The 14843-nt window shown below is 40.5% G+C and overlaps 1 protein-coding gene across 1 annotated transcript; it reads right to left on the reverse strand.

Moving 5' to 3' along the window:
* Positions 1-2145: 2145 nt before the first annotated feature.
* Positions 2146-4921, reverse strand: sox21b (SRY-box transcription factor 21b). The gene is made up of 2 exons (XM_085433895.1): positions 4141-4921; positions 2146-3970 (listed from the first exon to the last, which is right to left on the reverse strand). Exon 2 carries the CDS (start codon positions 3951-3953, stop codon positions 3216-3218), a length of 738 nt encoding a protein of 245 aa, XP_085290021.1. The 5' UTR covers positions 3954-3970; positions 4141-4921; the 3' UTR covers positions 2146-3215.
* Between the last annotated feature and the right edge of the window lie 9922 nt (positions 4922-14843).

The raw sequence follows: 14843 nt of genomic DNA on the forward strand, positions 1-14843 counted from the left end.
CTCACAATGATTAGCACCTTCAAATTTTTTTATTTTTTTACATTTTGATTACATCATATGCTTATCATGCAGCTCTTTCTGTGGCCAGATTTAACTTTTTTCAGACAGAGAAAAAGTGTAATGAGAAAAGTTCACCTACTGAAAAAAAGGATCTCTCTTAATTGCAATTGCAAAACTAAGGATAAGGATCAAAAGTCAGGAGAACCTGGAAGAATTACCCCTAATAAGTCTGTCAGTTTAACTTGGTTATATATCCAAGTATTTAGACTTTTAATCATCCCCAAATTATTCCAACTATATATTATGTCGCCAGAATCTGATTTTATTTCTCCTGGTTTTCCTGCAAGAAAATCAACATTTTATAGAGGGAGAAAAAAAAGTTTTCTCCCACTTTTGTTCCATAGTTATATCTCCACCTTTCCCATTGAGTTCCCCTCTTAGTCAGAAAAAACATAGGCTATCTATTCAAAAGGCATTTAGTCCATTTCTTTCTTGGCCGGTAAACCTATTCATCAATTGTTCTGGCTTGTAGATTGCATTCTAATGCTAATCTAGCGTGTTAAATATCTTTTTGTTCCCCTTTCACCGTTTTGTCATTCAGTTTATCCAGTTTTGGCCACCCATTTTATTTATTTATGCGCCTGCTTCTATTCATGCGCTCATGTATTTTTTATTATGTTGTTTCACTGTCATGCAGTGTCAACTCACTCTATTCAATGTGGGCTACTTGAAGGGCTTGGAGGGACAAAGCGTGTACACATTGCACTGCTATTCACTCCGGCCAGCTGGATCGACTGAAAAAAAACCTTGTGAAAAGAAATCCTCCACAATGGACACAGAAGAAGTGCACAATGCTAACAGTTTTCCAAATACCACTGATTGCTTTCATCACAATGAGGGAAAGCAGCCGCTTTTGCTGAGCTCCACTTCAACAAACAACACTCTCACAAAACCTCCCAACCCACGTTTTGTTCCCAGACAAAACCTCCTCGACCGTCTAAACGCTCCCAGAGTTGGAAAAAAGTTCTTTCAGCTTTCTTCCTCTTTTGCTCAAGAAAAAAAAAATATAATAAAAAAGGGTCAAAGAAAGAGAAAGAAATGGTCGCTGAACTCGCAATGCGGATTCTTTCACAGCCTCCGGGACGATCTCTGTTTTGATCCGACAGTTTTGCCCTTTTATGACACCTCCAAAAAATACGCTTTGTCGTTCGTGACACGTCATTCAGAAATATCTCATTACAAAATGAAAAAGAACGAGGAGTTCTTTTTTTTTTTTCTTAAAAAAAAGAGGCCTAACCTGGAGGAAAGCTTCAAATTCCGGTGTCAAAAAGTACACATTTTTTTTCCGCTCTGCGCTTTTCTACTGTGAACTAAACACAACGCGCTGTTTTCGAGGCCAAGAAGGAAGTTCCGTAAAAAGGAGAGATCGAGGTGTTACAATGGAGAACATAGCGGTGAAAGGGTTTAATTAACCGTGACGGAGATAATTATCCCTGGACTGTCCAAATTAGTTTTGCATAATCGCTCTGATCCTTATGAATTAATCTCTTAGTGTAGTCTGGTAGAAGCGCTTTGCTTAAATTACGCATTTTACTTTAAAAAAAAAAAAAAAAACTACGTGCGCGGTAATGCACATACACACCTGTTTTACGCACGCAGGTGTACGCGCACACGTGACTGCACACTCCTTAAATCGGGTGATAAGCATTTATTTGTCTTTAAAATTTAAGTTATTGTTCTTTTAATTTGTATTAATTGCTATTGCTGTTTGGAGTTTTTTTTTTTTTTTTTACCTTAGAGCGCGCAGCTCAGGCTGATTTAGAGCATAAAAGACGTGTTTGTTCTGCAGCCTTAAAGCAGCTCTCTCCTTTTTTTCTTTCTTTCTCCTTGGGAAAAAGAAAGCTCAGAGTACCACACAGTTTTATCTTCCTTCCTATTCACGATTAAAATTGTGATAAATAAGGTTTTGGCTCTTGATAACAATGGGCTGATTTAGATTTCCCCCCCTAGTAATGCCATTCAATGCGCGGACAAAAGCGGCCTTTGGAGGATACCTTACACTTCACCTGGACTGAGGAGCAAGAGCAGGAAAAAGAAAAGATAACAATCTTGTTCATCTCATCAAGAACTACAGCCGCGATTCCCTTCCGTTTAATCCGAATACGCTTTATTGTAGTCCTTTGCTGAACAAGTGAACAGTAGCAATAGTTTGAAGTACATAACGGAGGTTAAAGAAAACACAAAACATACAAATTCCATAAGAGTTAGTTAAAAACGTCTTTTTTTTCTGCACATGATACGAGGAGTGGGAGAATGGTGAATCCAGGAAATTATAAACCCACTAAATAAACTTCCATCTGCAACTTTTTTTAATCTTCTTCTGCATCTTCAAATCTGAACTTTTTTTTCAAGAGAAAGAAAATGGGGTTTGGTGAATCAAACCCCGAAAGTTATAAAGCATTAAAACTGAATATCACCTTCAAAATAAATTACATCCTCTACGTTTCATGTGCAAATAATACAGAACTAGCCTCATTCACTTTTTTTTTTTAAAAAATCGTCTGGTTCACCATAGATTCCACTAAACAATAAATAGTACAGACATCTATAAAACGGTTTAAAAACTCAAAATATACACCGGGTTTCTAGTGAAATACGTAGCTTCCTGGCCCTATCTCAAACACTAAGCCTATAACGGCAAATAAACTAAAGTCATTTTTATCTGTACACATTTACAGTGCTGTAACAACTCCCCTTAACCCGTGAATTATAACCTCCGGCAACTTATTTGCGAGGAAATGCCTTGATCCTTAACATGGTCATTGTATATGCTGCCCTTGATTCCAAACTGGTTAGTCAGGCAGGTGCAAAAGATAGAAATCGATCAGGACACCCTTAAAAATGAGTTTTCACAAGGGGAAACTGCTTTTATACCTCTCTCTCAACTGTGTGCATGTGTGCCATCTTTTTAGTCCTTTTCCTTGTGGCTGTGTGAAGTGATGGCTTGGTAATAATAGATTAGAGAGTTCTCTAAATAAGCATTACCTTAGATAAAGGCATTAATCAATATACATACACATGTGATATCTGAGACGACGAGCACTTCATCACATGTACAGGTTTGTGCATGCACAATAAAACTCTTGCGTGAATAGCTTTTTTTCTGTTTGTTTTGATTTCACATTTCATTTTCTCAGATGTCCAAAGTGGGCCTATCATAATGCCGCAGCATATGCAGGGTACGGTTCAAGTTGAGGTTTTCCCATCCCGGGGAGCAGAATGTATGCTAAGGGTGGTTGGAGTCCTGCTGAGGGCCAGGCCGTACAGTTACACGGGATCATGTAGCCTGGGTTTCCCGGGGACGGATGTGAGTGAGTGTGGGCGTGCGTCCCGCCACCTGTCCCGGTGAAAGCCGTAGCGCCTCCCGGCGGGTAACCCAAAGGAGAAGCGTACGGAAACGAAGGTGGGGAAAGCTCGGTCATCTTGGATCCCAGGTCGAAAAATGAGTAGGGGTTCGTGGACATGGAGGGGTTGAAGAATACCCTGGCCGCCGCAGCCGCAGCAGCTGCTGCTGCCTTATCGGGGTTCCCAATGATAGACTCGGAAAGTGCTCCAGTGGAAAGCCCGTTAACTTTGAGTGCGTCGTGCTCCCCGAGATTATAGGGCACGGGGAAAGAAAACTTGTCTTTTTTCATCAGAGTCTTGGGCTTCCGCCTCGGTCTGTATTTATAGTCTGGGTGTTCCTTCATGTGCATCGCTCTCAGCCGTTTGGCTTCGTCGATGAATGGCCTTTTCTCAGACTCGGTGAGAAGTTTCCACTCCGCTCCCAGTCTCTTGCTGATCTCGGAGTTGTGCATTTTAGGGTTCTCCTGAGCCATTTTTCTGCGCTGGGCTCTGGACCAAACCATGAAAGCATTCATCGGACGTTTAACGTGATCCATCGGTTTAGACATGTTGGCACAAACTGTCTCTGAAAGCAAAATATTGCACAAAAATCAAACAAAGTATAGATAACTTCCAAGTTAAGTACAGAAAAAACAAAACGCACTTTATAAAGAGCAGCTTATTCAGACAGCGTCAGCAGGACGACATTAAAATGAAGATTCACTTAGACTGCAGCTCGTACGTTTGCTTACTTACTTAACACTTCAGTTCTTCATCTCCCCGGTGATTATCATGCGAAAAGTACAAACGGCAGCGTCCTTAAGAGTGCTCCAGTGTTTCCTGCTTCATGGTTCCATCCAGCAGTGGTACGGCGTTGGTAAAGATGAAGAAGATGAAGCAAAAGAAAAACTGTGCCTTGCTTTCCTCTTGTCGCCTGAGACTGTCAACCAGCACTCAGCAGCAGCATACACGCAAGTGAATGGTAACTCCCGCCTGCCCCATGTGAAATACAGGGGTTGTGCGGCAGGTAGTGAAAGTGCTGCTAGCGCATGCGCACTTGCAGCGATCACGCAGACGACTGCTGGACAGTTTTTTTTTCTTTTCTTTTTTTTATTCTACCCTGATTTTAAAGGTTATACGCATCTCGTATTTACATCTTTATGTATTATATGAGAACTGTGTGTCCTCGGTGTTAAAGGTCAGTAGTTTCATCTTTTCATCCCAACAGCTTTATTCTAATGAGAACTTTGTGTTTAGTTTTTTAAAGAAAAAGTAGGCTACTTAAGAGATGTACCTGAAATACCTGAGGACGGCAGCACATGTGAAAATTAATAATGCTGTCAGGTTTAGGGTGGAAAGCGACTGCAGACAGATGTTCGTTGACGTTTACTCTCACCTTGTATTGAATTTCTGAAATCAGATAGTTAAAAAAACAACAACTCGCGTGCTTTCACTGATTTAAAAGGTATCAGTAGACACTTCCTCTCAGTTTCATGTGTGCGTTTGACAAATCAAACCAGCTCACTCCACTTTCTCACCTTTCGTCCTCACCGGTGACTCCGTCTGCTGTCCCTTTTCCCTTCCCTCTTTCCCCTTGGGTGGCAATGCCATTCAAACAAAACAAAAAAAAGTAGCGCGAGCACAAGACGACACGAGAGCTAAAGAATGTCTTCTTTAATTTTCTGATATTGCGGTATTTGTGGTAAATAAGCAAATGTTGAGGAGGTCTGAAGTGTTTCTAATCGCGCTTGGTGAAAATTAATTACTTTCCTGAAATCCCCCTTTTCACTTTCACTTCAAAGGACTTTCCCAAGGGCAGCGAATCAACAACTGAAATTAGGTTGTCGAATATTCAACTAAGCAATTACAGCTATCTGCAGGACCTGTTGAGCAAATTGTAGGTTTAAGTGGCTTGTTCTGGCACCTTCTCTGTTGCACATAATTATATACATATGTATGTGTGTGTACAAAAAAGGAAATAGAAGAGCGGCATCGAACAATATTATAAATGAGGAATTAGGCTGTAGGTCGAGCGTTTAAATGAGGATATAAACGGAAGTTTAATTCAATTCACCTTAGTGTTGTCCTTTTTTAACGGTTCAGCTTAATCTCTAGTTACACAATATAGAATGTGGAATTATTATTATTATTATTATTATTATTATTATTATTATTATTATTATTATTATTATTATTATGTCGGGAAATTATTGAAAGTTATCAGTAAAGACCCAAAGTGAAGATGAGGATTTTTTTTTTTCTTATTCACATTTCTTTTTACAAGGATTAGCGTTGTTTTATTACCGCGGAGAGAAGACGCTCACTGAGGCATCGCTCTTTTGTTTCAGGTACGAAACCTGACAAGGTGAAGATGATCCGCGCCGGAAACGGGGACCAGATGAGAGACAAACCTGCTGCTTATAAGCTGGCTGGCAGCATCTCTCAGCACCGCGCGCCCCTTTTTTTTGTTCGCGTGTCATTCACCTCGATAACGTTCCCGCAACGAAGCGCTGCACGCGCTCACTCCACAGGAGCGTAAACCTCTCGTGACACCAAAGTGCAAACATTTCTATAAACTGTACGTAGAAGCCCGAGTGGAAAGTTCTCGCTGGGAGTTCTAGACGTGCAGAGGTAAGTATGTGCACACATGCTTGCTGTCACTGGGCCCCTCGAGATTTCTTATTTACTTATTTATATGAATTTCTCATTGCTGTTCTCTTTTATTGTTAGGGTTATTTGACTGCATGGAAATATATAAATTATGGCCTCTGTTTTAATGATGTATATTGCGGATTTGATGCCTGCTTTAACGGGGCAGGTACAGCCACCAAGGAGGTTGTGTGCTCAGAAAAAAATGTCAGGATTTGTTTTATCTGTTTGAAAGAAGAGCTTATTATATTGTAGACTGATACAACATTAATTTATTCAATTTGTAATGGAATTCATATCTAAAATAATAATAATAATAATAATATAACAACAACAGTAAACACTCCAGTCTGTGTTCCCCCCCCTGCTTCTTCTTCTTTTTTTTAACCTCTGCTTGGGTCCTAGAAGGAACACTTAAATAATTCAACATGAGTTAGTGAGAGTGGGAGAATTACCTGCCGATAAAGCCTGGGTCCAGCCTCTGAGACGGAGCCAGCACTCCCACCTCACAGCACATTGATGATAAGAGTGAATAGAAAAATATCATGCAAATAGAAGGCAGACAGCAGCAACAACAAGCCCATGGGGACATTTTCCTACCCGGGGAGATCGCGCACAGTTCACTCTAAAGTGCTAAAGCCATCACTCTGAAATAGGACCCCCTGGAGGTGCAAGAATCTCCACGATAGCGACAAACAGTTTATTCTGCTCAACACTCCACTAAGTCTGTGAGAAAGCACAACAAATTGTGGGGAGAGACTTGATGAGGATCCCTGGATAATCCCAGTTTGCATAAAAAGCCCTCATCTATAAAGAATATTGTAGGATGTGCACTTCACCTCCTCCCACTTTTCAAAGTGTTTACTGTTATTCTCCCATTGGAGCTGGAAGGAGGGGGAATCGGGTCTTTAAAATAAATTGATTTCAAGGGAACACAAGTTGACCTCTTGCTATCTGATGGCTTTCCTTTGACTTGGGGGAGAAAAAGCGAGGGTAAACAACAATATCTTCTGTTTGCCACTTCAAACCCCAGAGTGGGGAGTATTTACTGTCACATGAAAGTTTGCTCATTATCGGGGAGGTTTGTAGAAAGGGAGAGGGAGGGTTCCTGATTGTGTACCTGATGTGGTTTCTTTCTGCTTGTCTGATCACAGCTCTGCCTGGATCTTCCCCTTCCTTTTTTTGCCGCCGTGGCTGCTTCATGCAGACCGAGCCAAGAGAGAAGCGTACACCTCCACAGCGAAAGGTAGTCATTTCGACTGTGCTGAGATGATCTTTATTTACCCCTACACGCTCATGACAACTGCTCCACTTTTGGGGTTTTTTTTTACAGATGATTTTCAGATTAAGGATTTAAGTGTGCAGATAAAGAGCACAAATCAGGATCCAAATATTTCATTAATTTAGCTAAAACCTATTTAAAAGCGCGATAGCTATCATAAAAGCGGCGCTTTAAGGATGGAGAAATATAATTCTGTTACACACATAATTACTGGATATTTTCAGTTAACTCGCTTCATCATTTTTGCACATTTTTTGCTAATCACTCACTAAAAGAAAACAGGACAACAAAATCCCAAATTTTAAGGCATAAATGTGACATACAGCAAAGGACAAAAGTGTTTTCCCCGTGATGTGGAGAGCATTGAAAGTCAATTTGTCACTATCGCACGCCATTAGCCGCAGAGTCTTATCTCAAGTGAGCCTTTGATAAAGTGTTAATGACAAACAGTTTAGTGCTGAAAGTGATCCCATTGATTACTATTTAAAGGTGATTGCGTTTAGATTAGAAGTCATTTTGTCTAATGAGGTTCCTTTACAGCGTTTACAATACGTAGAAAACATGCTTAAGTGCAAGGCAACATAATGACAGGATTGGTAAAGAGACAATGCCGACTTCAGCATCACCTCAAATGAGTCACACGCAGAATGTCTGAATAAATGCATAATTAATGTGAATATAAAGTTAATATTTTTTTGTGGTTTGAAAATGTGACCTATTTTGAAGGTTGTGTTCTCAAAATATATTCAATAAGTGCCAAATTAGTTGTGCAGTTCTTTAATCATTCTAATTATACAGTCTTTATTGCTCCTTAGGGCAGAATTTTGTGTCTTTGTCTCAGTGGGAATTATTTTGGTGAAGAACCAAAATATTTACTCAACCACAACCTAAATATTACGCATATCAAGAGGAATTGAGAAATAATCCCCTCATAGAGCACAGTATTAACTTAATCACATTAGTGAAAATACTATTGATAGTGGTCATGATCCCTGGTGAGGGAATCTGTGATTCACAATAAAAAAGCCATACAAGATAGAACACAAATTAAAGACTGGGGACTTGAACAGGCAAAATGGCCCTGAGGACTGAGCGAGAGTGTGTGCGCAAGAGTGTGTGTGTGTGTGTGTGAAAGCTTGAATGATGGTAAAGAGGGAAGAAAAACGGGGAGTGATTGTCAGTTCAATCTTCGAGGACCTCAACTGACAGTTACAACAAACTTTGAAAGCACATTATGGAAGGAGAATGGCTACACAGAAGCATGTGGAGTCCGCCAGGCTGATAAGACCTTCATCTTTAAACCGCCGCTTGTCAAAGTATTATATGTAATCTCACACTGCAGAATATCTCCACACCCCGAGGGGCAAACAAAATAGCAGCGGCAATCAAATGACTTCCTGGATCATTAAAAAGAAAACGGCCGATCCAACCGTTTGTGAAAAGTCAGATTTTTGAACTGCGATTGCTGCCACCCACCCGCAGGGTATATGTTTAGCTTAAACCTGCCACGTATTCTCTATGGCAGAGCCCCGTGGTTCATATCCAAAGATACTTGCTTACCTCGGGGCTATGAGATGACTTTTCCAATGATAGACTATTTTGAACCATTTAGCGGATACATTATCACTGGCCTTTCTTCCTTATTATATTCCCCTTATCGCCACAGCATCGCTGCAAAGCCCCAAATAGAGAGTTGTAATTACCCAGACTGCCACCTGATAGCAGCCCTTCTATCAGCTTTATCACTCCAGGTCCTGCTAACTCATCATAGAGACAGAGGGAAGAAAAGGCCTGCTTGTGGCACAGCCCACCACAGATAGCTCATCTCTCAGATACACGTATAGTTCCAATTGGGATCAGAGAAAACTGATGCACCAAGGCAATTTTTTATCCACCCTTTTCCTTCAGCCCCACAAAGACTGCGCTCTCTCAGTCCTCTCCTAGTCTCTCGCTCTTTATGTCCGAGCTGAATTGAGGCCACTCCGCAAACAATAAGAGATCCAATCTCCTTGAACCCGTGGCAGCGCAGTATCATGCTATTTGGGCTTTTCTAGTGCCCCATCGTCCTTCAGAGGGAGGAAAAGAAAAAAAAATTCCAAAAGGTGACTCATTCATCTTTAACACCGCACACAGTGTCAAAGACACTCGCGTAAAAGTTGGCAGCTTATTGAGTCCAGCTTATTAATTACCTTTGACTTGATGAACCACCTTGCTTGATGTTCTGAATGGGATGCAAAGAATGAATCTATTGATTTGTGCTCATCTGAACTGAATAAACAAAAGGTAAAAACTGTGAAAAGTCAAAGGTCAAGATTTATGTATACTTTTAAATGCTTTTTTACACGCGGGTCTGTAAAGAAGAAAAGCGAAAGTTAAATGTGATCACATCAAACTGCGAAACTGTTCAAAGTATTCACAGGTTGCCTATTAAAAATGACCTTCTGTGATTTATTTTTTTTACCCTTTTCTATACGTCATTATACTCGAAAATTCCCACTAAAAGTCATTTATGAAAGGTAGAATAAGTACAAATAACCCAAAGAGAGAAAAAAACAAAAGCAGATGACTTAACTAAGCTTGAGCAGAAGACTGACCTTGACAGAGACCAAACAGTGCTGTGAATGAATATATATTCTGGCGAATGTAAGAGTTAAATATATTATATATGTATAAGAATTTTTGAGGATTCTCAATCACCCAAACATTTGTAGCACTAACTAAATTCTTGATGTTACTTCCATTTTGGATCTACACCTTAATTACCCCTAAACTACCCATTAATGTGAGAGAAATACGTAGCAAAAGTTTTTCTTTTCCTTCTTTTGTGATCACATTACTGACAGTTTGGTGATTATTATCTTTGTATATAATTAGCTGTCAGTTTCAGAGTGCCTGTTTGCATTTGTATGACACGCTCAAAGCGCTGCATCCTTTCCTGTCGCGTATTGTGCACATAGCCGTGCCTTTCTCCATCACTTGTAACAATGAAAGAGCCTTTGTGCGTCGACTCATCGTTACGTCAAAGAAACAGGCAGGGTGACTGTGACCTCCATCAAATGGGAATATTGTGAGGATGCACTGGAACTCTATGGTTCCCATGGCTCGAGCGCCTTCTGACAGAGGCACTCTAACACAGCTTGAAAGGAGAAATCAATCTTATTTGAGGAGATTAAGTGACCAAGATAATAACCGTGTCACTGAGAGAGAAAAAGGAGTCCCACTTTTCACGAGAGTGAAACCAACTTCCTGCAGATGGCTCAGTGTTGCGGCTGAACATCGCATCTCTTTCTCTCTCGGTGAGCACTTTGTAGAGGTGTTGTCATGTGGCCATTCGAGCAACTGCAGTAAGAGCCGTTTGTTCCAGACACAAAACACATGGAAAGATTAGCGATACCTGCGCAGTTTTTTTGTTTGTTTGTTTGTTTCCAAATATGTTTGTGCGTGTGTCTGTGTGTGCAAAAGTCATCTGTGTGCACGTGTTCTTCCTAAGCACTGGCTTGAATGACAGTATGATCAATGAGAGGGTAAGTGTCCCGTCAGCATGTTCTGTTCAGTGTGTGTGTGTGTGTGTGACAGTGGCTGTCTCAGGTGATCTCATTATTTGATGGACACAGCAGTGGAGAGGCTGCATTCACACTAGCCTCTCTCGTGCTGCACGCTTAATCAGGCCATTACTCATGCAGAGCAGCGGAGGCACTTATAGGAAATATTGATCATATTTTGACAGAGTATTCTCCCCTCTCCATAATCAGCAACGCACCGCCGCCACAGCGCCGATCCAGCGCACGCAGCGCACGCGACAGCATCATTCGATGCCACTGCAGAAGGGCTTCCACTTATCAGCAATCCAAAGCAGACAGCCTGTGTTAGCGTGTTAAGATGTTTGCCTAATGATTTTAACTAATCTGTTTATTTCCAATGTTTATCTAAACAGCCTGTGAGGGAGGGATAGTAAAGCAAGGAACGTGGCTTTTCAAAATCAAAGACTTCAAAGCAGCTAATCGCCTGCATGAAGATTAATGAATTACTCTTACCAATGCTCCTCTTAGTTTTTCACTTGTGCTTTTTTTCCTTTTTCTTTTTTCTTTTTAAATGTTTGGCTAAAATAAATAAAGTGAGATACCAGAACCAAAGAGTGGGACCCTGCGAGAGTCAGATCATCGTCCCTTTGGGATGTTTGCTAAAGATGATGTGACATGCCTAAAGAGCAAAGCTCCACCAGGGGCCCTCAGGGGTGTTTGCGTTTGGCAGCACAAGCCGAAAGTAACCTCTCTGCTCAAATTAAGCCTTGCCAAGGGTCAAGTGAAATCAATATGTTAATCCATAAATTGTCCTGTGTGATAATTACTAAGAGGAACAGTAATTACAAAAGACATTCATTTACTTCTTAGATTTTGTGCCAGGGGAGAGTTTCACCCAGCCTCGATTCATCTGGAGGCAAACAATTCACAGAGGAAGCGTCCCTTTTTTAAAAGCAGCGGTCGATTCTTGCGGGAACAGTGGGTGCACACAAGCTCTCGGTTAAAGCACTTTTGGATATGCTGAAAGACTGTTTGAAGGTTTTTGAACCCCTGTGTAGTCAACTCCAGGGTTCTTGCATTGGTCAGCCATGACAAAGGTTTCACGAAATGCACACTTTTGTCCCTTTTGACAATGTGTCTCGTACATTAGCATAATAACAATATATAAACTCCATATGGGCTGTTGAGGGATAAAACCTTGGTGTCTGCAGCTAAAGACACATGTAGCGCCACACAAACGCCACGCTGCTTTAATGTGGCAACAACCTGTATATGTTCTGATCTGTTTCTTCTCAACCACTTTGAGGCATGGCACAAACATTATACAGGCATTCTTTTCTAAACCCCAGGTTGCAGCTGGTTTGCCACTCACTGCGCACTGCCAAGTGCAAGAAATGGGTTTCTTTTATCAGAATGGAGCAAATCTGGGCTAATGTGTCTGGTAGAAAGTGTCCCAGGGAGCCTCGCTTACCCATTCTTTAGCCATTCTTTCCACTTTTCTCCTCTCCTGCGAGTGGGATAATTGCAGTTTAATTGGGTGACAAGAAATGAAAACTGTGTCCACATTATCTAGGATTATCTCTTTTTCCTCCAGCCTGCCATCAATTCAAAGAAGCCCATTTATCAGCGTGGGGAAGCTGATGCTTGGTCAGCGGAGGAGAAGCTTTGAGCACCAGTTAGCAAAATGAAGAGAGAAAGGGCCCAGGAGCAATGGGAGGGAGCTTGACAGCTAAGGGAAAAAATGCTCTTTGTATCTTATCGTAAGCATACATTAATCTTTAAGATGTATATCAGTTTGGCATTCCAAATCAATAAAAGCACAATGAGATTATTTTCAAGAAAGATGTCTTTGGAAAAAAGAAATAAAACATACACAGCGTTGGTTCTACCTCGGTTTGTTCGCCAGTTGAAATCTATCAGCAGCTTTGAATGCTCGAGTTTAATTATGTAGAAAATTTCCACAAAACGTACAACATCTTGTGTCACTTAAGCAACCCAGACAAAAAGTGCTAATGAATACCAATAAGACTCCCAGCATTGTGGGATGGATGCGCTTCATAGCCAGCTCCATTCATTTCATCACGATTCTTAAATTATGCACAGCAAGGTTACAAAGATTGAGTCATACCCGGGCCAGCCGTAGCTCACCTTCCTTTTTGTTTGAGCTGTACTCAACCTTAAAAGCCTCTTTCACGATGCATGAATGCACTTCATTTTCTCGAGGAGAACTTTGCTCCGATAGCTGGAAAGAGGAAGGTTGCTTAGAGAAGGAAGGAGAGACAATGAGGGGAAAAATGAAAGCTTTCAGATTCCATTATGAGCATTGCAATCTATTCTTTTCAGCTGTTTATACTGTACATTTCCTTCACAATAATACCCCTTTGCCTCAGTGCGCTTGCCACTCGCTCAAGCACAGTCCTAAATGGGTCTTGCGTTGGGTTATGGTAATACAATAAATACGAAAGACGACGAGGAAAAAGTCTGAGGGAGGATCAGGGTAAAAAGAGCAGATCAGAAAATGACATCTGCACAGAATGAAATGAATGAGACCTTGCCAGTGCACTACACAGGTTCCCATTCAGTCTCAGGTGCATTGTGTAAACATTTAAGATGGTCTGATCATTTGGTGGAAAGAGCAGGCTTTGTCCAGCACTAAAGCATGAAAATATGCTGTACAATGACCAAGGTGGAGTGCCTTCCATTCTAATAGGAATAGGAGACCTTCTCTCTATACAATACCTTTGAAGGTTACAGGATGTATTGTCTGTTCTTAGAAGTAAGTGCACACATATGTGAATGTGTTCATATGTGTGCTCATATGTACACATTGAGGGTAGGAAGAATGATAAAAAATATCATAAATAATGACTCATATAACTTGACCAACACGAGCATAGCCTCAATTGGTTCACAGCAACTTCTCTTCTTTTTAATTAGTTGTATTTAAATTTTTTTCAAAGTTTATTTATAACCCAAAGCAGAACATGCTGCTTTTTCTAGGCTTAGGCTGGTATTTTAGTTTATTACCAGTTTAAAATGAGTGATAACAGATGCTAAATTTATAGTTAACTAAACTTTAGTCATTAGCTATTTTGTAGTTAAACAATGGAATTATAATTATTAATATGCCTTCATTGATAATTGGTTTTGAAATCAACTGTGAGCAATATCTGACTGTTTTTTCTTGCAAAGCTGAAACTGCATGTAATACTTATTCTAAAGAGGATCTTAGTAGGCAGGTAGGGGGTGCAATCTGTGTCCTAACGCACTCAAAAAATTGGGCACAAAAATGTCTTTTTTAGGTTTAGGAAGTGCTTTAAAACGTGAAGCCAAAGGTTCCTGATGACACGTTGATATGTAACTAGCTGGGAGAGAGACAGGTCACATCATTGCACCATAACACTAAAGGACACCTTGTGCAGGTCTCTCAGATGCTGACGACTTCGAAGAAAGAGCAGAATTTGACAGCCTATGAAAGAAGACAGGCTCAGAGAGCAGTAATAAATCATTTATCAACAATAAAACACTAATAACATGTGATGATCATTACCACTTACAAAGCATACTGTGTTTGCGTGTGCTGATGTCCTCAGAATTCCATTGTTGTTCTCTTATTAGCCATAAAAACATAAACATAAAGTATATTTCACAAAGCTGTCATTTTATTATACACGCTCAGTTTGCTATTTAATAACAATTATAATAGTATGTGATATGTATGTATGTATATATACCGTAATTATCTGAGAGCTATTAGGAGATGGTAATAATCCAGTCCCACCTAATCATACAAAAACAGTGAAACTTGTGTGGTTAAGCAGATAAATATCAGATATGTTGTTGTAGCAGTCGGCTGATGGTTAGCAGTAATGCAGATGCTCGGTTCAGAATCAGGGCTGGGCAGTAATACGGCTGTGGTGAATGTGCTGCCACATTCATTCAGGCAGTGTTAATCATTTTTACACAGGGCAGCAATATAAAATTGCTAAAGGAGAATTGCTTCAGCC

Source organism: Copadichromis virginalis, linkage group LG16 (genome assembly GCF_057382275.1).
Source record: "Copadichromis virginalis isolate Kocher_CV1m ecotype Utaka linkage group LG16, C_Virginalis_male_GT1.1, whole genome shotgun sequence".
Taxonomy (NCBI): domain Eukaryota; kingdom Metazoa; phylum Chordata; class Actinopteri; order Cichliformes; family Cichlidae; genus Copadichromis; species Copadichromis virginalis.